The 26,207-nt window shown below is 53.7% G+C and overlaps 3 protein-coding genes across 3 annotated transcripts in view; 1 reads left to right on the top strand and 2 right to left on the bottom strand.

Moving 5' to 3' along the window:
• LOC146420171 (uncharacterized) overlaps positions 1-26,207 on the bottom strand; it is a 482,891-nt gene that overhangs the window by 340,806 nt on the left and 115,878 nt on the right. The gene's annotated exons all lie outside the window — the stretch shown is intronic.
• On the bottom strand, positions 24-3,045 carry LOC146420180 (serine/threonine-protein kinase pim-1-like). The gene is made up of 5 exons (XM_085048529.1): positions 3,033-3,045; positions 1,555-1,604; positions 1,390-1,440; positions 815-1,181; positions 24-211 (listed from the first exon to the last, which is right to left on the bottom strand). The coding sequence occupies exons 1-5, from the start codon at positions 3,043-3,045 to the stop codon at positions 24-26; spliced, it is 669 nt and encodes a 222-aa protein (XP_084904655.1).
• Positions 10,154-24,632, top strand: LOC146420179 (serine/threonine-protein kinase pim-1-like). Its single transcript, XM_085048528.1, has 6 exons — positions 10,154-10,327; positions 21,864-22,112; positions 22,466-22,516; positions 22,725-23,091; positions 23,701-23,877; positions 24,526-24,632. Exons 1-6 carry the CDS (start codon positions 10,154-10,156, stop codon positions 24,630-24,632), a joined length of 1,125 nt encoding a protein of 374 aa, XP_084904654.1.

Genomic DNA, 26,207 nt, shown 5'->3' with positions numbered 1-26,207 from the left:
GGATTCCCCCTGTGCCATAGAGATTAGGATCTACCTTGAGAGAGCTGTCGTGGGAACAAGATCTGCCCCCAGATGATCTTCCGGCCCCTCCTGAATGGGTGCTTCCCGCAGACCATCTGGTACAGCAGGATACCCAGGGACCAGACTGTTGCTGCCTCGCCGGTGTAGCATCTGAGCTGGGTCCATTCTGGTGGGCTGTAGGACAGGGTTCCTATGGAATATAGATGGAGTTCATCAGGGGATGCTGCTGCTCCCAGAGCCTCACCCCAGCATCCCTGGGCATGCAAGGGCTGCACCAGTGGCACACAGGGTGACCTGCTGCCCTCTCGCCAGCACCTGTGACTTGTGTACAAACTTGGGGCTGGAAAAGAAGCCACTGGGGCTGGAAGAGGGCAGCAGAAGCCCTGGGAATGCCCAATCATGACATGCAAATGAAAAACCCACCCAGTGGTGGGGAAAAACCACTCTCCTCCCTGCCTGCATTGCCCCCATAAAACATTAATAAGCCAAGGCAAACAAGGGGAGTGGAGCAGTCCAAGCCCTTCCTCGCCTGCACACCAAACCAACCAGGGCACAGGGTCCAACCCCCCTCACTGCTACCCCATGGGGGTTTTTGTCAGGCTGGCTGCCCCAGCCCCAGCCCAGGGCAGAGTGGATGCTGAAGGCTTTTGGCAGGGCCAGGAGCTGGTCCTCCCACCCAAAAGCAACTTGGCTGAAGAAGCAATCCTATGACCTGCAGCAAATGGGGGAATCCCTGGTGCTACACCCAGGCTGGGCAATGAGGTGCCCAGGAGCAACCCCTGGGATGGCTCACCTGCAAATTTCGTGTAGACTGTGTCCTGGAGGAAGGTGCCAACGCCAAAGTCGATCAGTTTCAGCTGTTCTGTGCACAGGTCAATGATGATGTTGCGAGGTTTGATGTCTCGATGGAGGACCCCGCAGCTGGTGCAGTGCCGCACTGCCTCCAGCACCTGGCAGAACAGCCGCCGAGCCTCCTCCTCCGGCAGGAACCCGCGAGCCAGGATGAAATCACGCAGGTCCTGACAGCGCTCCGGACGCTCCATCACCAACAAGAAGCTGGTGGGGAGCTCAAACCATTCCAGGAGCTGGACGACACCGTGGAACCCAGTGGACACCTTGTCCAGCAGCACGATCTCCAGGGGCACACGGGTGCCATTGGGCTGCGGGAGGACCACGATGTCATCAGCAGGGCTGAGGCCATGCCAGGGCTCTGGGACCCCTCAGCCAGCCCGGGATGCTCTGCGTCCCCCGCTCACCCCACACCCGCTCTAACTCCCTCGAGGCGTCCTGGCGGCTCCCACCCTGCCGGGCCCAGGCTTATCCCCGCCCGGCACGGCCCGGGTTCTGCCGCTGGCCCCGCTCACTCACCAACTCGCCCCAATAACGGATGCGGTTACGGGACACACATTTGATGGCAACCTGCGAGAAAGAGAGAGCAGCGGGCTGAGCTCGCCGCCCGCCCTGCTGAGCCCCACCCTCCTCTGCCCTCCTCCTCCTCCTCCTCCTCCGCCCGCCGCCAGCCCCGCCACTCACCGGGGCGCCGTCCGCCAGCCGCGTCCCCGCGTACACGCTGCCGAATCCTCCTTTCCCCAGCAGCTCGCCCAGCCGGTACCGCTCCTGCAGGGCCTCCTGCGCCTTCCCTGCGGGCGACACGCGGCCGTCAGCGCTCGGCCCGGGGCCAGACACGGCCCCCGACCGCCTGTGCACCGCCCCGGGCCGGGCATCCCCCTCTGAACGGGGCACGGGCGGCTCGGGGCCGGCGGCCGGACTGCCGAGCGGCGGAGCTCGGGCCGGGGAAGGAGCAACGGAGGCGGCGGGAGCGGCCGAGCCGTGTGTGTCCTCCGCGGGCCCCGGGAGGAGCCGGTAACGGGGCCGGAGCTGGGGTCGGGGCCGGAGCTGGGGTCGGGGTCGGGGCTGGGGCTGGGGTCGGGGTTGGGGCCGAAGCTGGGGCCAGGGTCGAGGCCGGGGCCGCGGTCGGGGTCGGGACTGGACCCTGCGTCGGGGCCGGGGCCAGGCTCGGGACAGGCGGAGCCAAAGGGTGGCGATGCTGCCCCAGACCCAGCCACTGATGCCCGCCCAGCAGCGCCACAGCCACGATGGCGAGAGCCGGGCGGAGGCGAGAGCGCGGCGGGACGCCCAGGCGCGGGGAGGGGGCAGCCCCGGCCGGGGCTGGGGGCGAGCCTGGGGCATGGCCCGAGATGGCAGGGGGAGAGGGACACCGGGAAAGGAGGGGACACAGGGAAAGGGACAGCGGGAGAGGCTGAGGGAAGCGGAGAGGGAGAGGACGAGCGGGAGAAAGGGAGGGAGAGGGTCGTAGAATCTCTGTCTGTGTTCGCTTCTGCTGTCTCCGCTGTCGCCGCTGTCGCCTGGCTGCAACTGAAGCTCCGGGGCCGTTTGTCCGAGTGGCCGTTTGTCCGAGTGGCCGTTTGTCCGTTCCCCGCTCGCCCCCGCGCGCCCCACGGCCGAGCCCCGCGCGCCCCCGGGGGCAGCCCCTGAGTCTGTCCAAACACGGGAACTTTGCCGTGTTCAGCCCACATCCAGAGCCTTGACTGCTGCACAGTGGCACAGCAATCCCCTTGGCTGCTGTTGTGCATTGTCCCTGCTGAGGGTCAAACACTAGCAGAGCACATTCCCTGTCTCTAGAATTCATTCCCAACCCAAGCAATGCACTTATGTCTCCTGCATTGCTTTCCAAACAGAACGGGGGAAGACAAACTGTGTGTAACTCATGGTATTTCAGGGAGTCTAAAACTTGCTAAGCCATAGATCTTCGAGGTGAGATCCATTTGCAATTAATGGCATGGAGAAGTAGTGCAACATGGAAAAGGGGAGCATAGAAATAAATAGAGGAAAACATCGTGGATTGTTTCTTTACATTTTCATTTCACTTCTTGAAAGTTGTTTCAGTTTTCCAGGAATCTTCTCTACAGTCCTGTTTGCTCAGGTGCAGGACACAGAACTCAGGAGGAAGGGCTCGTGGGCTGGGTTAAGGCCAGGGAGAAGTCACTCACTGGTCACTGTCATGGGCACAACAGACACAAGTTAGGGAAATTAAGGGAATTGAATTCCAAGCAAATCACAGTATGAGAAGGAGAACTAAAACAAACCCAAAAAAACCACCTTGCTCACCCCTCCCTCTTCCCAGGCTCCCAGCCTCCTCCTGCAGCTCCTCTGCTCTCTCTGCACAGGAAATATGTCACCAGCCACAAACTTTGCTTTTGCCTCATCCCAGGATCTCTTGCCGGAGAGGAAGAACTTTCTCTAGCAGAAATTTAGAGCGCAGCAGCATTTGAGGCTCAGGGTGTTTCTCCTGCAGCTCCTTGTAGGTCTCCTCTTCCCATGCTGGGTCTACTGCACCACAGAACTCTGCCAGCTGCAGCTTTGCAAACATCAGCTCAAGGTCTGGATGTTCCTGAATAATTTGCTCGAGGTCCTTGGGGGCTGCATCCAATGCATTCTTCTTGTCTTCCCCCTTTGCATGGAGCCAGTGGATCTGCTGGCCCCTGGCCAGGGCCTGGCAGAGCAGGTGGAACCTGGGTCCTGCTGCAGGAGCTGGGGGAGCTCCAGGACTCGCTCTGGCCGCTGGGGCAGCCACAACACAAGCCGTTGCCAGCCAGGAGCCGAGGGCTCCGTGTGGCTCTGCAGGACCTTGTCCCTGGGGCTCGTCTGGATCAGTGCGGGCAGCTGGGCTGCACTTGGCTCCGTTTGTGTCCCTGCTTGCCCTGGGACAGCAGCTGCCCAGCGCCCAGGGGACAGCAATGGCACCGGGGCAGTTTGGGGTGAGGTTCAGTGTCTGTGCCTGGCATAAATCCCAAACCCTTCCCGAAGAAGCAGAGAGTGCTGACAGAGCACAGGATGCTCTGCTGAGCATGGGATGGACCTAAGGCTGATGGCAGACAAAGCCAGGAGGGGAATCCCAAAGAACAGGAGGAAGAAGAGCAGGAGAATAAACGGGCAGGAGAGGAGGAGGAGGGACAGAGAAGGATGAAGAGCGGGTGGGGAGGAGGGATGGAAGACGGGAAGCGGGAAGAAGAGGAGGGATAAAGGGAGAGGAGCGGCAGGAAGAGGAGGGATAGAAGAATGGAAAGTGAAGCACGAGAAGGAATCACCACGTGTTTTTGTTGTTCTCTGTGTCCGCAACCCTCGGCCTGGGAGCATCGCCCCCCCCGGGGCATCCCGCAGGTGAGCGAGCAGGGGGAGCTGAGCCAAGTATCTTGGGCGGTGCCTGGGGTTCTTTTTGGGAGGTTGGGAGGATTTTTGGACCTTGTAGGACTCCAGCACCAAGCCCTAAATATCTTTGGTTGATCCAGGGAGAGGTTTTTTGTTTGGGGTTGTTTTTTTTTTTTTTTGTGGGAGAAGGGGAGGAGGCGGATGTTTGGATCTTGCAGGACTCCAAATGTGAGTCGCAAATGCCCCTTGGGGGGACATTGGGGAGTTCTTGGCACGCTGGTTTTGGGTTGATCCCAGTGGCAGCTGCCGGGATGGGATGGGATGGGATGGGATGAGAAGGGTGAGATGTGGATTGGGGTGTGGGATGAAGTCTGAGCGAGGGGGATGGGTGTGATGGGGCCCGGGATGAGGCAGCTGAAGGTTGGAGGTGATGAAGCCGGGGGACCCCACTCCTTAGGGGCTTGCGGGGTATCCGGCAGCTGTGAGGGAGTTTTGGGGTACCCCTGATCCTTCGGGGGTGGCTCTGGCAGCGGGGGGACACGTGGCTCCAGCACCTCGGGACCCCACCTGTGCCCCCCCTCGCCCCCAGCGCCCCCGGGAGCGGAATTTGGGGAGGGGGGAGGTGGGGGCACCTGTCCCGGCAACCGGGGGCTGGGAGCCCAAATGGAGCGAAATGGGGATTGGGGCCCTGTCCCCCAGCCCTTGATCCCCGGCGCAATTCCCTGGGCTCTGGGGGAGGTGGATCTGCAGTGGGGGTCCCCAAGCCTCCTGTCCATCCCTGGGGCTGATTGGGGTGTTCCCCCCACCCAGCAGCTTGTGCTGCAGCAGCCATGGGGCAGAGGTGGGTGGGGAAGGGGGTTCTGGGGTGGGAGCAGAGGAGCAGCAGGAGGAAGAGAAGGGAGAGAAAAGGAGGGGCAGGAAAAGGAGATGCAGCAGAACCATGAGATTTCACCACCCACTGTGTCTGCAGCACCCCTGGCTCTGGGATCATTGTCCCCCTGCATTCCACAGGTGACCAGAGAGGAGGAGCTCACCCCAAATCTATCGGGGGGTCTCCGGGAAGGTTAGTTTGGTTTTTTTCTTGAAAGGATATTTAGAACTCACAGATTCTAGAACTGAGCCCCAGATATCTTTGCATGTCCCTGGCAGGGATTTTTTGGGCCAAAGGGGATGTTTGGATCTTGCAGGACTCCAAAGCTGAGCCACAAATGCACCTTGGGGGAATATTGGTGGAGTCCATATGGGAATTGCCTGGTATCAGCAGGACCGAAATCTCGGTCTGCTGTGCCACGGCAGACCTGCCGAGGGGCTGTTTGCAAGGGCCTGCAGGGACAGCACCAGGGCCAGTGGCCTCCCACTGACACAGGGCGGGCTGAGGCCGCAGGTGTGGCACAAACTGTGGGCTCTGAGGCTGCTGAGGCCCTGGCCCACGCTGCCCACAGAAGCTGTGGCTGCCCCTGGATCCCTGGCAGTGCTCCAGGCCAGGCTGCTTGGGCCTTGGAGCAACCTGGGAGAGTGGAAGGTGTCCTGCCCATGGCAGCAGGCTTGGAACAAGGTGATTGTTAAGGACCCTTCCAAGCCAAGGCGTTCTGTGATTCTGTGATCCCAGGGGCAGCTGGGCTTAATTTGTGATTAGAAACAGTTCAGCACTGCAAGTTTGGTTGAGTTCAAGGAGGTTGTTCACCAGCCCAGATTCACAACTGGTGAGATTTACCAATAGTAGAGGTCAGGCTGAGATCAATAAAATCTTACACAGTCCTGATTCTGCAATTTTGCATTTTATTCAAGCAAGACCAAAGCATTTGCAGGCTTGCCAGTGATACATACACTAACTATGGGACCGTTACTGTGTGTCCCAACAGATAGTGACACTGTATATGGCTGTATTTCCATAGGAAAATACGGTATATTAGACATGATATGCATTAGATATATATTTAAGAAATATATCTATGTAATAAAAATCTTGCCTGTCAGAAATTCATGGACTTTAGAGTGTTTATATGTGGCATAACATATAGTGACACGATATATATGCTAAATTTATATTGGTTTAATATATTATTTATTATAATTATTTTCAGTGTTTAAATTTATACATGTTTGCTATATATTTAATTTAAGATACATGATTCTGGGTAATGATGTAATATTTAGATATAAATAATATTTTCTTGTATTTCAATATTATTTATTGTATTTTTGTTTTGGATTAAATACAATATGTGTATAATATCTATTTTACAAATATGTCTTTTTAATAAAAGTCTTGCCTGTCATAAATGCAGTAACTACAGAGCATTAATATGTGTCACAGAAATCGCAACAGGTAGTGAAACTATACATGTGCTAAATCTTTTTATAAAATTAATGGAACTAATAAACCATCTATATAATATGTATCTATATGACATACATTTGTTGATAAAAATCTTGGTAGTTATACATATATATTCTATAGTTATATACACATCTATCTCTCCGTCTCTCCATGTATTGCACGCACTCCTCTCTCTTTCCCAGCACTACGAGCTGCTGCTCTGCCACCAGCCGCGAGCCCCACGAGCACAGCCCTGCGCACGAGCCCCGCTAACAGTGGCCGTAGGCCAGCACTCTTGCCAGGCGACGGCGCAGATCCAGGTAAGCTTCCATTGCCTCGGAGTGGGCGGCCGGATCCTGCGCCAGGCCATGGAAGATGTTGGGTGGCTCAGCCATTCGTACATCTCGGGGCAACCTGATCTCCTCCGGAAGCCTCTGGTTGCCCACAATAAAGTGGTCAAGGTGTTTCTCTTCCAGGGATAAGCGCAGGTGCTCCAGGATATCTGAGAGCTGAAACAGGAACTTTCTGCTGTGCCACCGCGACAGTGGGACGGTGTTCAGCAGGCGCATGGCGATGGTCTTCCAGATGTACTTCAGGGAAAAGGTGGAGAAGTGCTTGCGCTCAAGAACACAGGCCATGAGCTGCAGGCATTTGAGGTGCGAGCTGTCCTGGGGCACCTGCCTGGCCATGTGCCTGAAGAACTTCATCTCTGCCACACCGTAGGTCTCAGACCATGTTGTTCTTGGGGTGCCAAACCCTCTAGGCTGGCTGCTCACAAAGATGTCTGAGGCGCCTCGCCGCACCCCGAACCGCACCTTGATGTGGAGGTTTTCTTCAGCGTTGGTCAGCCTGAGTTTGCAAGAGGGTCTGGGAGGGAGCAGCTCTAAATGCCAACTGTGTGACTGAGGCAAATGCTGCCACGTGTCTCTCAGCAGTCGGCTGAACCAGAGGCTTCTTTCTGTGCATCCAGGTAGAAGCCAGTGCACAGGGTGTCTAGGAGGATAGGCTGCCTAGGCCAGTTGGTCCTAAAGAAGCAACTGGACACTGCTCTTAGATCTGCCTTAGAGACAGCATGGGGGTGAATGGAGTTCAATCTGAATGATAATGAGTAGGGCAGCAGTGTTGATCTGCCTGAGGGTAGGAAGGCTCTACTCAGGGATCTGGACAGGTGTAATGGATGGGTCAAGTCCACCTGTAGGAGACAGAAGGCAGCAAAATGCTGGGTCCTGTACTTTGGTCACACCCACCCCGTGCAGTGCTACAGGCTGGGGGAAGAGGGGCTGGAAAGCCAAGGAAGCAATGGCCCTGGGGGTGCTGGCTGATGAACAGCACTGTGCCCGAGTGGCCAAGCAGCCAATGGCATTGTGGCTTGTGTGAGGACCAGTGGGGCCAGCGGGACCAGAGCAGTGATCATCCCACGCCATGGGGCACCGGTGAGGCTGTACCTCAAAACCTGCATTCAGCTTTGGGCTCCTCATGACAAAAAAACATGGAGGTGCTTGAGTGTGTGCACAGAAGGACAATGGAACTGGGGAATGGTGTGGAGCACAAGTCTGATGAAGAAGGGCTGAGGAAGGTGGGGGTGTTTAGCACAGAGAAAAAGCACCTCAGTGGGGACCTTATGGTTGTCTCCAGCTCCCAGAAGAGAGGTTGTAGCCAGGTGGGGGTCAGTGTATTCTCCCAGGAAACCAACCATACGACCAGAGGAAATTACCTCAAGTTGCTCCATGGGAGGTTTAGATTGGATCTCTAGGAATTATTCCTTCACCAAAAAGGATATCAAGCTTGTGAACAGGCTACCCAGGAAAATGGCTGAGTCAACACCCTCAGAAAGATTTCAGTTCATGTGGATTTGGCATTTGGGGGCCTGGCTGATTGGTGGAGTAGGCGGTGTTAGGTTTGCAGTTGGACTGTGTGATCTTCAGGGTATTTTCCGACCTTGACATCAGTTTTTGGGATCCCTGAGAGAGCCAGGAGGGTGGAACGCAGGACTCCCAGAGTGGAGAGAGCAGAGAGGGGCAATACCAGAGCTGGGGGATCCCTGGCAGCCTGGAGGAGTGGGGAAGGCTGGAGATGAGGCAGGGCTGGGACACTGTGACACTGAAAGGGGCCATGGGGAGAGGGGGAAGCCCCAAGTGCCTGGAGTGCAGGGAGCCGTAAGAGGGGGACCCTGGGAACCCTGGGAGCCAAAGCACAATCAGGGAAGAAGGGACCCCTGGGAGCACCAAAACCCCACGGCATCCCTAAGCAGGACCCTGGAGAAAGGGGGATCCCCAGGACCCACGGGAGCCCAGCAGCTTTGAGAAGGAGGAACCCCAGAACCCCAAAGACAGGAGACTGGAAAGGGGGAACTCCTGGGAGGCTTTTTCTGAACTCATTCTTGACTTTTGGAGGATTTTATAGACACAAAACACCTGGTGACTTCTAGAGCTGGACTTGGGCAGGAGGAACCCCCAGCCCAAGGCACTCACACCTTTTTTGTGCCCAAACCAGGATTTCCTTTGCCCAAACCTGGGCCGGATGGAGAAGGTGGCTGTGAGGAAGAGGAAGATGCCCCAGGACCCTCAGGCAGGTGAAGAGGAAGTCACTGCCCCTTTCCCCTCTCTTCTCCTCCATCTCCCAGCCCAGCATTGCCCCTGGCTGCAGGACAACCCTGCTGCTGACACTGTCCTGCTGGGGATGGATTGGGGGATCTCCTTCCCCTTCCCTCTGGCAGGGAGGTAAATCCCAAATCCTCTCCTTGTCCTTCCTCCCCTAGGCAATGAGCTGAGGACAGAGACCAAGGAGGGGAAATCATTGGGGCAGATCCTCGTGAAAGAGGCCATTTTGAGCAGCTCCATGACACATGAATTGAACAGTGAGGAAAAGCCCCAGAGATGCTGCACAAGGAGGGGCTGCAAACCCAGCCCAGGGCACTCTGAGGAGCAAAGACCCACCCTGTGCCAGGAAGGCAACCAGAGCTTCGGACAGAGTTTGGAGCTGCAGTTTCCTGAGCAGGTTCATGATGGGGAGAAGCCCTACAAGTGACTGGATTGTGGGAAGAGTTTCAGCAGAAACTCCCACTTGATCCACCACAAGAGGATCCACACAGGGGAGAGGTCCTACAAGTGTTCCAAGTGTGGGAAGAGGTTTCAGAGCAGCGGCAACCTCCTCCTGCACCAGTGTATTCACACAGAGGAGAGGCCCTTCTGCTGCCCTGACTGCAAGGTCTTCAAGCACAACTCCCACCTCATCACCCACCGGCGCATCCACACTGGGGAGAGACCCTATGAGTGTCCTGAGTGTTGGAAAACGCAGTTTTCCAGCAAAACTCATGCTAACTGAACAGAGCTGAGCAAGGCTTCAGTGTTCCCAGGCCTCAGTGAAATTCCGACAAGCTGCAGTGGTTGTTTGCCTGAGAATGTTCTGTGGGAAGAATGCCATGAGAAAGATTAGGAGTCAGGAGTGTTATGAGAAAAGAATAAGGGAGTTAGCAGGAGGATCCCTGGGTGTGTGAGAACAGCTGCAGGTGTGTGTATGTATCTATGAATAGAAACTTCTGTAACAGTATATAAGTCTCTCGTTTAGTGAAATAAAATGGAGCTTACTTTATATCTCATATTGAGACTGCCTGTGAGTTTCCCTCGCGCCGCATCTCGTTAAATGGTGACCTCCGACGTGATACGGAGCAGCAGGATTTACAACCGACGACTACGATCCCTGACAACGGAGTTTTACGACCCTGCTTCTGAGAGCAGCGCGAACGGAGAGGTGCTGGGGAGTGCGGCCTCAGCGTGTCGAGTCTTCGTCCGAATTGGAGAAGGTCGGAAGACACAGGTGAAATAATACCTGCCTACCGTGAAGGGCTATACTTCGGTAAACTGCACAACTCTGGCAATTGCGAGCCTCAATCGAGTGCTTAGACAGTGTTGACCAGGACCCTGAAAACCAGCTGGACCCAAAATGGAATCAGAGGTAGCCCAAATTTTATTGCTATGCTTTTTAGAAAAGCACGGACTCGGTAAAACTTCCCTATCACACTTAATGGGCCTGACAGTGGTGGGACAAGTTTATGGATTTTTTACAAATCCTATTACAGTATTCAGTGTAACAGAATGGCTGAATTACGGAGCTGTTTTGCTTTTGGACTGTGATAAAATTGCAAGAAAGCTTGGCAAATCATGGAGTAAAGTTGTAGCCTGCTTACAAATACATGCCACAGAGCAAAACCTTACATGGCTCACGGCGCAGGACATAGTACCCGCATTAAGCAGAGAAAAGCCTGTGAATTACTGTGCCGCTTTTGATATGCGTAATACTTCGGCAGCCGCGGCACAGCTGCCAGGGAAACCCCCCCCGCCAGGGAGGGGGGGGGAGAGACTGCTGATAGCCGAGAATTCAAAGTTGCTCGATTGGATGAAAAATCTGTTCTTGTCTCAATATATCATAGAGTATGGCAATGTTACAACGAAAAATATCTTAGCTGCTTGGTTTGAGAGAGTCACTGTTGGACTTTTGCCAGAACAACCGAATATTTTGTTAGAACGAGCTCCGATATCGCGGGTAAAGAAACAGAGTAACCAGAAATCATTCCGATGTTACCGATGCGGGAGTGGGGAACATATAAAAAAGATCTGCAATGAAAAAACTTGGTGTTCCCACTGTAACAAAGATACTCACAGCACAGAAGCTTGCAGAAACAAAAAGAACAAACGGAAAGTGACCAGTGACCCAAAAACAACGGCGGCCCCTACCCTGCGGCACGCCTCACAGGGGAGACCTGTGCGGAAGTTGTTCCAACCGTGGCTTCCGGCCGAATGACAACCAGAGCGGAAGTCCCAGAGGGTACCCCGGTAGGCGGAGCCACAAGCCATCCACACCTCCTTCACTGACAGCTTCAGCAACGAACCAGAACTAACCAACAGCGTTGCCAGCAGAAACAGTCTGAGCAGAATGGAGCAGATCGGCTCTTCCTTCAGCCTGGCTGCACTGACACCGAGACCAAAACCTATTTCCAGCAATATACTAATAAAGAAGCATTGTAACAAGATATTATCCTGATAAAAAAATAATAACACCTTGAATACTAAAAGCCTTAAATGAAAATTGAATTTTGCTAAAGCAATTGTGTGAATGTGTGAATGTTGTAGGCCTACTGAGAGTGTTTGCTTTTTGAATGCTTTAATGTGTAAATGAAGGCTGTGATTGATAAAAATATGATTTTGATTTCTTGAGAGTTTTAATGTGTGAATGAGGACCTGTGAGTGAAGTTATGCTGAATAGTTTAAATTACCTGTTAAGTATCTTTTGATTAAGCATAGATTCTGTTAAAGTTAAGTAATAGTGGATTTAAATTCTATTAAGTTGTAAGTTCTGTTAAAGTTAAAATTCTGTTAAGTAATATTAAGTGATGTTAATTTTAAATTCTGTTAAGTTTTAAATCTTGTTAGAGTTAAGTTGTTAAAGTGATATCAATTTTAAATTCCATTATAGTTAAGTCCTAATTGTTGGTTTAAGATAAGAGTTATTAAGATTAAGTTTTATTCATTTTCGGTGATATTAATTTTAAGTTTCAAATTTGTTAGTTTATATTATTATTCACAAAAGCTTTGTAGTTTTATCTTTTTAGTTAAAGTTAAGTAATAATATCTACTATTCTCAAATATTTCATCTCACCTTATATAGCTATCTACAAAAATGGTAACATGTTAAGATACTCTCCTTATTGATATTAATCAAAGCTTGTTTATAAGATGTTCTAAGAAAACCCTTCCACTTAGCACCTAAGCTCTGGCCAAGCTTTGGTTCTAACTGGCTGGGAAACATGCCATGAGTCCCAAGTATTCTGCATCAAAATGTGATCAAATAATTTTCATTTACCAAATTGAATTTATAAAAGCTAAATCTTCTTCTAGGTAAACTTAGAGTCCTTGTCCGGAAAAGGTTCTCTAAGCTTTACCTGTGAAGTGAATGTTTTCAGTAATGATAATTTCTAGACCATGGCAACATATCTAACTAGTGAAATTTCCTTAGGTAACTTTATAACAATTCTAATAATAACAATAACTTATAGCAAAGCAAATTAATCTGATAACAAGACAATGTCTGTTCTCACAAGAGAAATGGGGGAATTGTTGGAAAACGCAGTTTTCCAGCAAAACTCATGCTAACTGAACAGAGCTGAGCAAGGCTTCAGTGTTCCCAGGCCTCAGTGAAATTCCGACAAGCTGCAGTGGTTGTTTGCCTGAGAATGTTCTGTGGGAAGAATGCCATGAGAAAGATTAGGAGTCAGGAGTGTTATGAGAAAAGAATAAGGGAGTTAGCAGGAGGATCCCTGGGTGTGTGAGAACAGCTGCAGGTGTGTGCATGTATCTATGAATAGAAACTTCTGTAACAGTATATAAGTCTCTCGTTTAGTGAAATAAAATGGAGCTTACTTTATATCTCATATTGAGACTGCCTGTGAGTTTCCCTCGCGCCGCATCTCGTTACCTGAGTGTGGGAAGAGCTTCTCCAGGAGTTCTGCCTTGACCCAACACCAACGGAGCCACCAGTAAGGGAAGCCCTGTGAGTGCCCTGAGTGCAGGAAGAGCTTCATGCACTGCTCCAACTTGATCACCCATTGGAGACCCACTTTAGGAAGAGCCCTGGTGACCCACATTAGAAAGACACCTGGCTGGTGGCTTCCATGTCCTCCTGATTCCCTCTAGCCACCTGGACTAATGCAGTGGCAGGGACATCCTTTGGGACTTAGATTGACATTGGACACTCATTAGGAAAGCTGATTTATTAACTTTACACCCTAAAAAATGTCACCTGCTCTGTCCAGTTGTTGTTTCAGGTTGCATCAAGCAATGATGGAGGTTCTTGGAGGTCTTTTCCGATCTAAATAATTTCCTTCTTCATCCTGTCAAAACAACCAAAACTGGGGTAAAAATAGAAAAAATTACACAGATCTAAAGCTGCACCATTTTCCCAGGATTCGAAGGTGAATTTGGGGTTCAGTGGGATATTCAGGAGGATTTGTGTGTTCTGGGGCCACTGAACCAGGCAGAAGGGGCCACAATCTCATAGTTGTGCCAGCAGAACATGTCCACCTGAGCCCATATGTTCTCCAGGAATTCCGGTTTTCTGTCCCAGTCCCTGGCCTGGATCTCCCCATTTGGGCTGTGCCCCCAGAGAGCCCAAATTGCTGCTGAAGTGCCCAAGCTGCTCCCACCTGTGGATGTTCCTGTCCACCAACCTCTCCTGGTCAGTGCCATGGGGGTTTGGGAGTGGGTTTAGGGAATCCTGAGGGGATTGGGAGAGGCTTTTGTGGCTCTTGGGGGCTTCTGTGGTGCTTGGAAGGGGCTAGGTGGGGTCTGTTAGGGAGTTTTGGGGTCTTGGCCAGGCTGTGTGGCTTGGAGAGAATGTGGGTGGGTCTTGGGGAAGAAGGGAAAGGGGTTATGGTGTCTCTTGGGGCCATTGATATTGCAGGGAGTGGTTTGGGAGGATCCTAGGGGGAGCTGTGGGGTGGTTTGAGGGGCCTGGGAGTGGCTGTGGGGAGGGGAGTTGTGGCAATTGTGATCCCCCCAGACCCCAAAGCTGCCACCACACGCTGCCCCCCAAGAAGCTCCTGGAGGTCGAGGGCTCCATGTTGGAGTTCCTCCTCCTGGCGCTTCAGGAGAAGCTTCAAGATCCCCAGGGGTCATGTGTGTCCCACCCAGAGCGTGTGTGACCCCCCATCCCAGTGTCACCCCCTTTTCCCTCCCCACAGGGCTCCTGACCCAGCTCCTGCTCCCCCAGGAGGGAATTTGGGGAGGGGGCAGAGGGGGTGCACAGCCCCTGCCGGGGGATGACCCTGAGCCAGCGCCCTTTGTTTAGCACCAACCTGGGCTTGGGATGCAGGAGGAAGAGGCTGATGGGAAGCAGATCCTGCAGGTGGGACAGTGCTTGGGGTCAGGGCAAGGTCCTGCCTTGACCCCTGGAGGGACAGGGGACAGGGGACACCTGGGGGAGGAGAGACCCTGCTGTGCATGAGCAGCATTGGACTTCTCTGGGGGAACTGTGAGGGGGGGCTGGGGCAGAGTGACCTCCCCAGTGACCTCACACAGCCCCGTGGGATGTCACACATCCACCTTGATGTGTCATAAAGCCCCCCTGGGATGTCACACAGCCCCCAGGGATGTCACACAGCCCCTGGTGATGTCACATATCCACCTAGTGATGTCATACAGCCCCTGGTGATGTCACATATCCACCTAGTGATGTCATACAGCCCCCCTGTTATATCACAGCCCACTCTGGGATGTCACTGCCTCCACCAGGATGCCACACAGTAAATCTGTGATGTCACACCTGCACTGTGATGTCACAGCCCCCTCTGTGATGTCACACAGCCATCTTTTGATGTCAAATCCCTTTCAGTGGTAGGACACTACATCCTCTATGATGCCAAACAGCAAGTCTGTGATTTAACAGCTGCCCTGTGATGTCACACAGTCCCACCTTTGATGTCACAACCCATTCTGTGTTGTCACTACCCATTCTGTGATGTCACACAGCCATTCTGTGATGTCATGGCCCACTCTGTGATGTCACACAACTGCCCTGGGATGTCACAGCCATAGCTGCAATGTCACAACCCTGCCCTGTGATGTCACACCACCACCCTCTGGTGTCACAGCCCACTCTGTGATGTCCCACAGGCAGCTCTGTGGTATCACAGCCCACTCTGTCATCTCCCATCACCATCCTGTGATGTCACACTCCTCTCTGTGATGTCACACAGCCTCCTCTGTGTCACAGCCTGCTCTGTGATGTCACACATTCCCTCTATGATGTCATAGCTGCTTGATGACCTCACACAACCCATTCTGTGATGTCATACAGCCCCTTTCTGACATCACAGCTGCTCTGTGGTTCTATGACTGCCACAGAGGTGTTACCAAAAATTCAGTAAAATAAAAATTTTCTTAACACCAGTGCAGCATTAAGCAGCAGCATTCTTTATTCGGCCAGATGCACAGGGAAGAGCTCCTCCCAAAGCTGTGCATGCTGAGCACAGGAAAGTTCCTGTTTCTATCCTGTATTTTACAGACCTATTCAGTGATTATCCCAGAATAAACTTACATATTATCATCTTTTCCCAAAATCATTACCATATTTCCCCCCACCCTTTGCACATCTGTTCTTCTGCCCTGGGGCTCTCTTTGGTGGTCCCTGGTGGTTGGTGACCCCAGAGTCCTACCTGACCTCCTGGTGAGCTGGTAGAAGTTGGCACACCTGGGCTGATTGCTTCCTACAGAATAAGCATTGTGTGGTTCCAGGGGCCAGGGGGTTTTGGAGAATAAGCATTGTATGAACCCACCAGGTGCAAACAATTCTTCATCTGGCAACATTCCCCCCTTTGAGGCTTGGGAAGCTTCTCTTCCCTTCAAGCTTTCATAAGCCTCACTCTGCTCCTTAACTCACATCCCATGAGTTCCTCACCTGCATTCCTAGCCATGCTCTTCACACAGCTTAAAACAAGTGTCATAATCACAATTATGACTATGATTACTGATCCAAATTATACTTTACAAAAGTAAGGCCAACCAAGCAGTCAGAAAAAATCCAAGTCCTTTAAATATTTTATTTAAACAGTTACTTTCTAATCCACCCCTTAATCCCCTGCTGGATGCAGCAACTGATTTTATCCTCTCTACCTGATCATCCAATTCAGCATCACATCTGGAATGTGCACACAAGTGTTGCTGTTTCAATTCAAGGATCCACATACTCCATGTAACAGCAAAAGATCTAATGCCAGTTTGTTCTGCAAGGTCATTTTAGTTGTGACTTGCAATTGTTCATTTATTTCAGTAAACCCCAACTGAGTTGCATTCACTGAAGTTCCCATTTGCAGTCCAATGGTGTGTGTTTGGTCTGTTCCTAAAGGCAGATCTTTGAGGAGTAAAGATGGATTCTAAAATCCATCCCACTGCAGTTCCCATGCTGGGATGTTTCCAAGGTTCATCCCCTTTAACCTTTCCCCACAGTTGGGTTCCCAGGGGTGACTCCTTCCACAAGGGATGTAACCTTAATACCCCAAGTGTCCATTGTGCTCTTGATTCCCCTAAGGGCAAATGTGTGCTCCAAATTCCATCACTTCCCACCCATCCTGTGTGAACTAGTGATTTTACCATGTCCTGCTGACAGTCTGTGTCTCTCCAAGCCACACTGTTTGTTAGGTGAGACCTAAGAAAGGCAGAATAATTTCTACAAACACATCCCAGCCTTAGAGCCTGGGCCACAGCCATGAGCCACTGTACCTCAGGATTCCAAGTAGTTCAAGTGTCTATCCAAATGCAATTCCACTTTTCCTCTGTCCTGGGATCCTTTGGCCTTGACCTTATTAAATCAGGATATTTTATACCCACCTGGAAGGGGTCCTCTGGGAGGCCTGGGCTCCCTTCCCAGTCCAGACACCACTGAACTGGCTGGATATATTCCCATTGTCCTGTCTGAGGGCTGTTCCATACTTCTGGAATTTAACATCCCCAAGGGGTATCAGTGCAATCTGTTAGCCAATAGAAATTTTCTGAGGTGATTTCCAGATCCAGTTTTGAGATATTACAATTCTCAACAATATCGTTCTGATGTCTAAGAATTCCTTTGGAAGGAATATTCTCCTTCCATCCCTTTCCATTTGCCCTGGGTGCTATTTCCTTCCCACACGTGTTCCCAGATTTTTGTCAAAGTGCTGACTAAAGCTCCCTGTGGAATTGGATTTTCTGCAGAGAAAATGTGTTGGCAAACAAGCTGTTATAGGGGTTACCTTCTGTAATCTGCCAAAATCTTGCACTAACTTTAAGACCACATTCCTCTCCCCAGAGGTTAACAATACAGTTTCTATATCTGTTTCTAAAACAGTAGGAGATATATATATGTGTGGCTAGCACAGAGTTTTCCCATGAGAATCCTTTTCTTTCTCCTTCTTGTGTTTTATAAACAAAGATAAAGTTTGGATGTTATTAAAAACAGTTCAGGCCTGGCCAATCAGGCCTAGGGGGAGGCTTCGACCTGACAAATTTGGGTGACCTTTGAAAAGTCTATAGAAGAGGGAATTAAATAATAAAATCTACTTCTGGATACCAGATTTTGAACCTGGGTCTTCTTACTCTGCTAGCAGCTCAACAGCGACATATATGTGTATATATATACATATATATATATAAAACCTCCAGGGTCTCAGTCAGTTTTCTCTCTGCTGTATTTAATGTGTGGTTGCTGGTTTTACCTGCGTGTGATGAACCCAGGCTTTGATTCCTTCCACCCTGAGGGCAGTGTAGGTTACCAGGAGGACTTGGAAAGCTCCTTTGCACTTTTCCTTCAAGGGTTCAGAGCTCCAGCTCTTTACATACACAAAATCCCCAGGCTGGAATGGATCAACAGGGGCATCCACAGCAACTGGTACCAACAGGGTTATAAACTGCCCTTCCTAAAGAAATCAGGTAGATTTACATCTGTTTCTCCCTTTGAATGGATTTCTCCAGGAACTGATGGTGTTTGGTACAGCCAACCCTACAGCAATTCACTAGTTTTGTCCCTGGCTGAATTCTGACTCACAGAAGAGCCAGAGGAAGGGTCTGTGGCCATTTTAAATAGGTTTCTTAAAGTCCCCCAAAATGAGGCAAGGTGTCCACAAGGCACATTTTACTAATTTGTTGTTTCAAATTCTAAATCATCCTTTCCACTTTCCCACTCAGCTGTGGTCACCAAGGGCTGTGTCAGTCCCTTTTTATACCCGGGCTTTTGCTCAGCTGTTGCACCACATCTGCTATAAAATGGAGACTTCTCTCTGAAGACAACCCAAGTGGCCCCCAAATCTTGGTATGATTGATTAAGCTTAATTTTTACCACTTCCCTGGATTTTTTGGTATGACAGGGAAAGATCTCTGGCCATTCGGAAAATTTGTCCACCATTACCAAATGATACTGATTCCAAATTTGTCTGGGTAATTCAGAGAAATCCATTTCCAATAACTTCTAGATTAATTTCCCTGTTTAACTGTTCCAGGAAGTGGCCTTTTCCTATTTCTGGGATTGTTTTTAAATAAATGGAACAATTCACTGTTATTGATTTTGCAATTTCATTCTATCCCACAGCAAGTTCAGAATTTCAGACATTAAATATCATGGACTGAGTTCCCCAGTGGGTTTTGCTGTGGGCTTTTTCCTTTATTTCCCTCACTACAAAAGGTAATCCCTCCATCCCTCTTCATTCTAAGTGGCTTTTAACATATTTGCTAAACATTGATTTGTACAGGGTTCCACTCCCCTCCCACTCGGTTTGGGGGGTCTCATCCCATCTTTTAGCCCCCCTTCTCCCCTTTCCCATCTCCCAGCCCCCGCCCCCCTTCTCACCGCGCCCCCCGCTCACCCCGCGGCCGGGGGGACTCCCAGCGCCACCAGTAGGGCCCCAGCTGTCCCCACACGCTCTTCCCGTGCCCAGCGCCGGTTTTGCAGGTGCGCAGAGCCCCAAAGCAGCCCAAAGCGCTCTGCCCTGGGGGGTCCCCAAAGCGGCCCCGCCCCGCGCGGCACTGGCAGCACCCGTCCGGAGCAGTGCGCAGCGCGGGCGGGCGGCATCAGCCGTGCCGGGCAGGGCCGGGCAATGCCCGCGGGGCTCCCCCCGCACTCGGCCCCCGCTTGCCGGGACAGCAAGGGGGGCCCGGCCTGGGCGCCCCCCACCTCCCCCTCCCCAAATTCTGCTCCCGGGGGCGCTGGGGGCGAGGGGGGCGCAGGTGGGGTCCAGAGGTGCCGGAGCCACGTGTCCCCCCGCTGCCAGAGCCACCCCCGAAGGATCAGGGGTACCCCAAAACTCCCTCACAGCTGCCGGATACCCCGCAAGCCCCTAAGGAGTGGGGTCCCCCGGCTTCATCATCTCCAACCTTCGGCTGCCTCATCCCGGCCCCATCCCATCCCATCCCATCCCATCCCATCCCATCCCATCCCATCCCATTTCTCCCTGCAGTCGCCACCAGGACCCCCGAAAAACTCACGTCTAGATTACTCTCCAATGTCCCCCCAAGAAGCATTTGCGACTCACAGTTGGAGTCCTGCGAGATCCAAACATCCGCCCCCTCCCCCCACCTCCCCCAACGTACTTAAAAATAACCAACCCTCCCAGGATCAACCAAAGTTATCTGGGTCTGGAATCTGGTGTCCTACAAGGTCCAAAACTCCCAACCTCCCAAAAAAGAACCCCAGGCACCGCCCAAGATATTTGGGCCGAGCTCCCCCTGCCCGCTCACCTGCGGGATGCCCCGAGAAGGGTGATGCTCCTGGGCCGAGGGTTGCGAACAGAAAGAGCGATGGACGTACGTGGTGACTGCTTCTTCTGTTCCTTCTGCTTCTTCTGCTTCTTCTGCTTCTCTTTCTGCTCCTCTGGCCCTCCTCTTCCTCCTGCTCCCCCTCCCCCATCCCTCCTCCCCACCTGCTCTTCCTCCTCCTCTGTCCCTCCTCCTCCTCTCCTGCCCACTCGTCCTCTTCCTGTTATTTCTGACTCCCATCCCAGCTTTGTCTCACCCTTGGTCCATCCCGTGCTCAGCAGAGCATCCTGTGCTCTGTCAGCACTCTCTGTTCCTTCTGGAAGGGTTTGGGATTTATGCCAGGCACGGACACTGAACCTCACCCCAAACTGCCCCGGTGCCATTGCTGTCCCCTGGGCGCTGGGCAGCTGCTGTCCCAGGGCAAGCAGGGACACAAACGGAGCCAAGCGCAGCCCAGCTGCCCGCGCTGATCCAGACGAGCCCCAGGGACAAGGTCCTGCAGAGCCACACGGAGCCCTCGGCTCCTGGCTGGCAACGGCTTGTGTTGTGGCTGCCCCAGCGGCCAGAGCGAGTCCTGGAGCTCCCCCAGCTCCTGCAGCAGGACCCAGGTTCCACCTGCTCTGCCAGGCCCTGGCCAGGGGCCAGCAGATCCACTGACCTTGAGCTGACATTTGTAAAGCTGCAGCTGGCAGAGTTCTGTGGTGCAGGAGACCCAGCATGGGAAGAGGAGACCTACAAGGACCTGCAGGAGAAACACCCTGAGCCTCAAATGCTGCTGTGCTCTAAATTTCTGCTGGAGAAAGTTCTTCCTCTCCGGCAAGAGATCCTGGGATGAGGCAAAAGCAAAGTTTGTGGCTGATGACATATTTCCTGTGCAGAGAGAGCAGAGGAGCTGCAGGAGGAGGCTGGGAGCCTGGGAGGAGGGAGGGGTGAGCAAGGTGGTTTTTTTGGGTTTGTTTCAGTTCTCCTTCTCATACTGTGATTTGCTTGGAATTCAATTCCCTTAATTTCCCTAACTTGTGTCTGTTGTGCCTGTGACAGTGACCAGTGAGTGACTTCTCCCTGGCCTTAACCCAGCCCACGAGCCCTTCCTCCTGAGTTCTGTGTCCTGCACCTGAGCAAACAGGACTGTGGAGAAGATTCCTGGAAAACTGAAACAACATTCAAGAAGTGAAATGAAAATGTAAAGAAACAATCCACGATGTTTTCCTCTATTTATTTCTATGCTCCCCTTTTCCATGTTGCACTACTTCTCCATGCCACTAATTGCAAATGGATCTCACCTCGAAGATCTATGGCTTAGCAAGTTTTAGACTCCCTGAAATACTATGAGTTAAACATAGTTTGTCTTCCCCCGTTTTTCTTGGAAAGCAATGCTGGAGACATAAGTGCACTGCTTGGGTTGGGAATGAATTCTAGAGACAGGGAATGTGCCCCGGTAGTGTTTGACCCTCAGCAGGGACAATGCACAACAGCAGCCAAGGGGATTGCTGTGCCACTGTGCAGCAGTCAAGGCTCTGGATGTGGGCTGAACACGGCAAAGTTCCCGTGTTTGGACAGACTCAGGGGCTGCCCCCGGGGGTGCGCGGGGCTCGGCCGTAGGGGGCGCGCGGGGGCGAGTGGGGAACGGACAAATGGCCACTCGGACAAACGGCCACTCGGACAAACGGCCACTCGGACAAACGGCCCCGGAGCTTCAGTTGCAGCGGCGGCAGTGGCGACAGCGGCGGCAGCGGCGACAGCGGCGACAGCGGCAACAGCGGAGACAGAGGAAGCTCTTCGACCCACTCCGTCCCTTTCTTCGTCTCCTCCTCTCGCTCTCCGCCTTTCTCTCAGCCTCTCCCGCTGTCCCTTTCCCTGTGTCCCCTCCTTTCCCGGTGTCTCCCTCCCCCTGCCATCTCGGGCCATGCCCCAGGCTCGCCCCCAGCCCTGGCCGGGGCTGCCCCCTCCCCGCACCTGGGCGTCCCGCCGCGCTCTCACCTCCGCCCGGCTCTCGCCATCGTGGCTGTGGCGCTGCTGGGCGGGCATCAGTGGCTGGGTCTGGGGCAGCATCGCCACCCTTTGGCTCCGCCTGTCCCGAGCCTGGCCCCGGCCCCGACGCAGGGTGCAGTCCAGACCCCGACCACGGCCCCGGCCTCGACCCTGGCCCCTGCTTCGGCCCCAACCCCGACCCCAGCCCCAGTCCCAGCCCCGACCCCGACCCCAGCTCCGGCCCCGACCACAGCTCCGGCCCCGTTACCGGCTCCTCCCGGGGCCCGCGGAGGACACACACGGCGCGGCCGCTCCCGCCGCCTCCGTTGCTCCTTCCCCGGCCCGAGCTCCGCCGCTCGGCAGTCCGGCCGCCGGCCCCGAGCCGCCCGTGCCCCGTTCAGAGGGGGATGCCCGGCCCGGGGCGGTGTACAGGCGGTCGGGGGCCGTGTCTGGCCCCGGGCCGAGCGCTGACGGCCGCGTGTCGCCCGCAGGGAAGGCGCAGGAGGTCCTGCAGGAGCGGTACCGGCTGGGCGAGCTGCTGGGGAAAGGAGGATTCGGCAGCGTGTACGCGGGGACGCGGCTGGCGGACGGCGCCCCGGTGAGTGGCAGGGCTGGCGGCGGGCGGAGGAGGAGGAGGAGGAGGAGGGCAGAGGAGGGTGGGGCTCAGCAGGGCGGGCGGCGAGCTGAGCCCGCTGCTCTCTCTTTCTCGCAGGTTGCCATCAAATGTGTGTCCCGTAACCGCATCCGTTATTGGGGCGAGTTGGTGAGTGAGCGGGGCCAGCGGCAGAGCCCGGGCCGTGCCGGGCGGGGATAAGCCGGGGCCCGGCAGGGTGGGAGCCGCCAGGACGCCTCGAGGGAGTTAGAGCGGGCGTGGGGTGAGCGGGGGACGCAGAGCATCCCGGGCTGGCTGAGGGGTCCCAGAGCCCTGGCATGGCCTCAGCCCTGCTGATGACATCGTGGTCCTCCCGCAGCCCAATGGCACCCGTGTGCCCCTGGAGATCGTGCTGCTGGACAAGGTGTCCACTGGGTTCCACGGTGTCGTCCAGCTCCTGGAATGGTTTGAGCTCCCCACCAGCTTCTTGTTGGTGATGGAGCGTCCGGAGCGCTGTCAGAACCTGCGTGATTTCATCCTGGCTCGCGGGTTCCTGCCGGAGGAGGAGGCTCGGCGGCTGTTCTGCCAGGTGCTGGAGGCAGTGCGGCACTGCACCAGCTGCGGGGTCCTCCATCGAGACATCAAACCTCGCAACATCATCGTTGACCTGTGCACTGAACAGCTGAAACTGATCGACTTTGGCGTTGGCACCTTCCTCCAGGACACAGTCTACACGAAATTTGCAGGTGAGCCATCCCAGGGGTTGCTCCTGGGCACCTCATGGCCCAGCCTGGGTGTAGCACCAGGGATTCCCTCATTTGCTGCAGGTCATAGGATTGCTTCTTCAGCCAAGTTGCTTTTGGGTGGGAGGACCAGCTCCTGGCCCTGCCAAAAGCCTTCAGCATCCACTCTGCCCTGGGCTGGGGCTGGGGCAGGGGCAGCCAGCCTGACAAAAACCCCCATGGGGTAGCAGTGAGGGGGGTCAGACCCTGTGCCCTGGTTGGTTTGGTGTGCAGGCGAGGAAGGACTTAGACTGCTCCACTCCCCTTGTTTGCCTTGGCTTAGTAATGTTTTATGGGGGCAATGCAGGCAGGGAGGAGAGTGGTTTTTCCCCACCACTGGGTGGGTTTTTCATTTGCATGTCATGATTGGGCATTCCCAGGGCTTCTGCTGCCCTCTTCCAGCCCCAGTGGCTTCGTTTCCAACCCCAAGTTTGTACACAAGTCACAGGTGCTGGCGAGAGGGCAGCAGGTCACCCCGTGTGCCACTGGTGCAGCCCCTGCATGCCCAGGGATGCTGGGGTGAGGCTCTGGGAGCAGCAGCATCCCCTGATGAACTCCATCTATATTCCATAGGAACCCTGTCCTACAGCCCACCAGAATGGACCCAGCTCAGATGCTACACCGGCGAGGCAGCAACAGTCTGGTCCCTGGGTATCCTGCTGTACCAGATGGTCTGCGGGAAGCACCCATTCAGGAGGGGCCGGAAGATCATCTGGGGGCAGATCTTGTTCCCACGACAGCTCTCTCAAGGTAATCCTAATCTCTATGGCATAGGGGGAATACCAGTGTTGGGAGAGAGCAGCAGGCTCATGAGCATCCTGCTCTGGCAGCTGCTGAGGAGGTGGCACATGCCCTGCTCTCCTGCTCTCCTCCAAAACAGAGAATCCCTGGGGAAGTTTAGGCACAGCTCTGAGCACACCCAGCATGGCCTGGGCACGGGAACGGGGAGGGAAAAGTGGACAGGAGCCTTCTCCAACTGATTGGCAGTTTCTGGTTTCTCTCCTCAGAGTGCCAAGATGTTATAAAGAGATGTTTGTCCATGCAACCCTTGGACAGGCCATCGTTGGAAGAACTCTTCAACGATCCGTGGATGCAGGGTGTTCATCTGCCCTAGAAGATGGGAGAGATCCATGTGCACAGCTTGATCCAGGGGCCTGGCAGGTAACAGCTCCACACATTTCTTGGTAATTAGAAGCAAAGCAAACCAGACGGTTTTTGACCAGCTTGTAGCTCTGAGCAGGGATCATCAGAAGGGAACTCACAGCTCTTGTGCTGGAGCTGAGCTGGAGATGTGCTCTGGCAAGCACTGGTGGCCACCATCCACCCTGGTTTTGCTTGTCTGGTTCATTGTTGTCTGGGGCCCTGGGCAGAACACTGACAGCCTGCTCTGACCTGCAGGGAAGGAGAAGGAGCCCCTGGTGAAGCTGGACCAGATGGGCTGCAGCTGGAGACGTCAAAGACAACTTCAAGGATTAGCACCTCTTCCTCAACCTGGCCATCTGTAGCTGAAGATGATTGACTTCGATTCTGGCGCCTTCTGCAAAGACACACTCCAGACCTAATGTGCAGGTGAGTCCCCAACCAGGGGATGCTCTGGGCATTGCACAGCCTGGCTGGGCACCAAAGTTTCCCCTCTTTGCTGGGGTGGATGCAAAGAATTCTTCAGTTGTCTGCCAAGCTGCTCTTTGGCTCTGGGCATCTGCTGAGGAGGTGGATCTGCCATGGCTGGCTGGAGGCTGGGCACATGTCCTGCCCTCCTGCTCTCCTCCCACAGGCAGCAATGATGGGGAGGTTTGGGCACAGCTCTGAGCTCAGCCAGCATGGCCTGGGCACTGCAGGCAGTTGGGACAAGGGGGACAGGAGCCTTCAGCTGATGGGCAGTTTCTGGTTTCTCTCCTTCCAGCCGAGCTCTGCAGATGCTGAGGCTGCTCTGGGCTCTGCCAGGGCTCTGCTGGGGCTCAGCCCTGGGCATGGCTGGGTCTGCTCTGCCCTCCCATTGCTCTGACAGCTCTGCATCAGATGAGCCTGTTCTGAGCACACCGACAGAGCTTTGTGCTTGTGCAGGTGAGTGAGACTCTCCTGCAGGCCCAGAGATTGCAGTGAGGGATACACATCCAATTGGCAAGAACCCCAAAATTCCACAGTCCCAGCAAAATGCCTGTATTCACAGGGTGAGAAGGAAGGGCATATTCTTAATGAGATGGGGATCAGCAGAATTTAGATTCTCAGTCCTGCCTGGAGCTGGCAGGGCACAAAGCAATTTCTTATTGCTTCAACCACAATTTAAAATAACAATATTGGAAACAAACCCCAAAATCTATTAAAAAAAGGCTGCTGAGGGTCAGTAAGATAGATCCATGCTATCAGCACTCTGACAAAGTAAATAACTGAGTTCTCTTTACAAAAGATCAGTTTCTTCTTAATCCAAAGTTACAGAAGTTTTTATACTACACACTTGAGATTCGTTTTTATCGTTCACATTTCATCTAGTTTTTTTTTTTTCTTTTCCCCTTTTTTTCCCTAAAACAGAAAACCTATCCTAAAAAAGAAATGCCCTTTGCTTCTGGTTCTCGTGTGGAGCAGCTCCCTCCCCTCTGGCCCCGGGGCTTGGGGCACTGTCAGCACCTGCTGCTTCAGCCACTGCTTCTGCTGGCATTGAGAGCAACAAGCAGATTGTGGCTGATCCCAAGGGAGCAGCAGCAGGGCCTGGAGCTGATCCCTGAGTCTGGGGCAGGGCTGGACAAATGACCCCAACAGCAGCAGCAGCAGCAGGAAATGGAGGTGACTTTGAGCACAGCCCCTGCCACTCTTGCCTCCTGTTTGCAGTGGTGTCACAGCAGCCTGAGGCACCTGGGAGCCCTCAGTGCCAGCAGGGACTTGAGATGGCAGGCCCTGGGCTCCTGGAGGTTGTGCAAGGAACGCAGCTGGGCACTCTCTGTCCATATGGAGCTTGCAGATGGAAAAGGCTGCTGTGCCCAGGCAGCTCCAAGGGCAGAGAAATGAGGCTCTCGAGCACTTGATCTGGGCCAGTTCCACAGTCCTGGGCAGCAGCCAGCGAGCAGAGGGGGAACAGAGGGCAC

This window comes from Lichenostomus cassidix, unplaced genomic scaffold (genome assembly GCF_008360975.1).
Source record: "Lichenostomus cassidix isolate B80296 unplaced genomic scaffold, HeHo_3.0 HiC_scaffold_44, whole genome shotgun sequence".
In the NCBI taxonomy this organism is placed as follows: Eukaryota; Metazoa; Chordata; class Aves; order Passeriformes; family Meliphagidae; genus Lichenostomus; species Lichenostomus cassidix.
Note: the sequence above shows the minus strand (reverse complement) of the source record. Positions and strands in the feature narration are given on the sequence as shown.

Coding starts and splice junctions, on each gene's coding strand:
- LOC146420180 (XM_085048529.1), bottom strand. Junction 1,441..1,554: donor GGCTGGCGGACGGCGCCCCG/GTGAGTGGCGGG, acceptor TCTTTCTCGCAG/GTTGCCATCAAATGTGTGTC. Junction 1,182..1,389: donor TCCGTTATTGGGGCGAGTTG/GTGAGTGAGCGG, acceptor GTCCTCCCGCAG/CCCAATGGCACCCGTGTGCC.
- LOC146420179 (XM_085048528.1), top strand. CDS start 10,154: ATGGTGACCTCCGACGTGATACGGAGCAGCAGGATTTACAACCGACGA. Junction 22,517..22,724: donor TCCGTTATTGGGGCGAGTTG/GTGAGTGAGCGG, acceptor GTCCTCCCGCAG/CCCAATGGCACCCGTGTGCC. Junction 23,092..23,700: donor AGTCTACACGAAATTTGCAG/GTGAGCCATCCC, acceptor TATATTCCATAG/GAACCCTGTCCTACAGCCCA.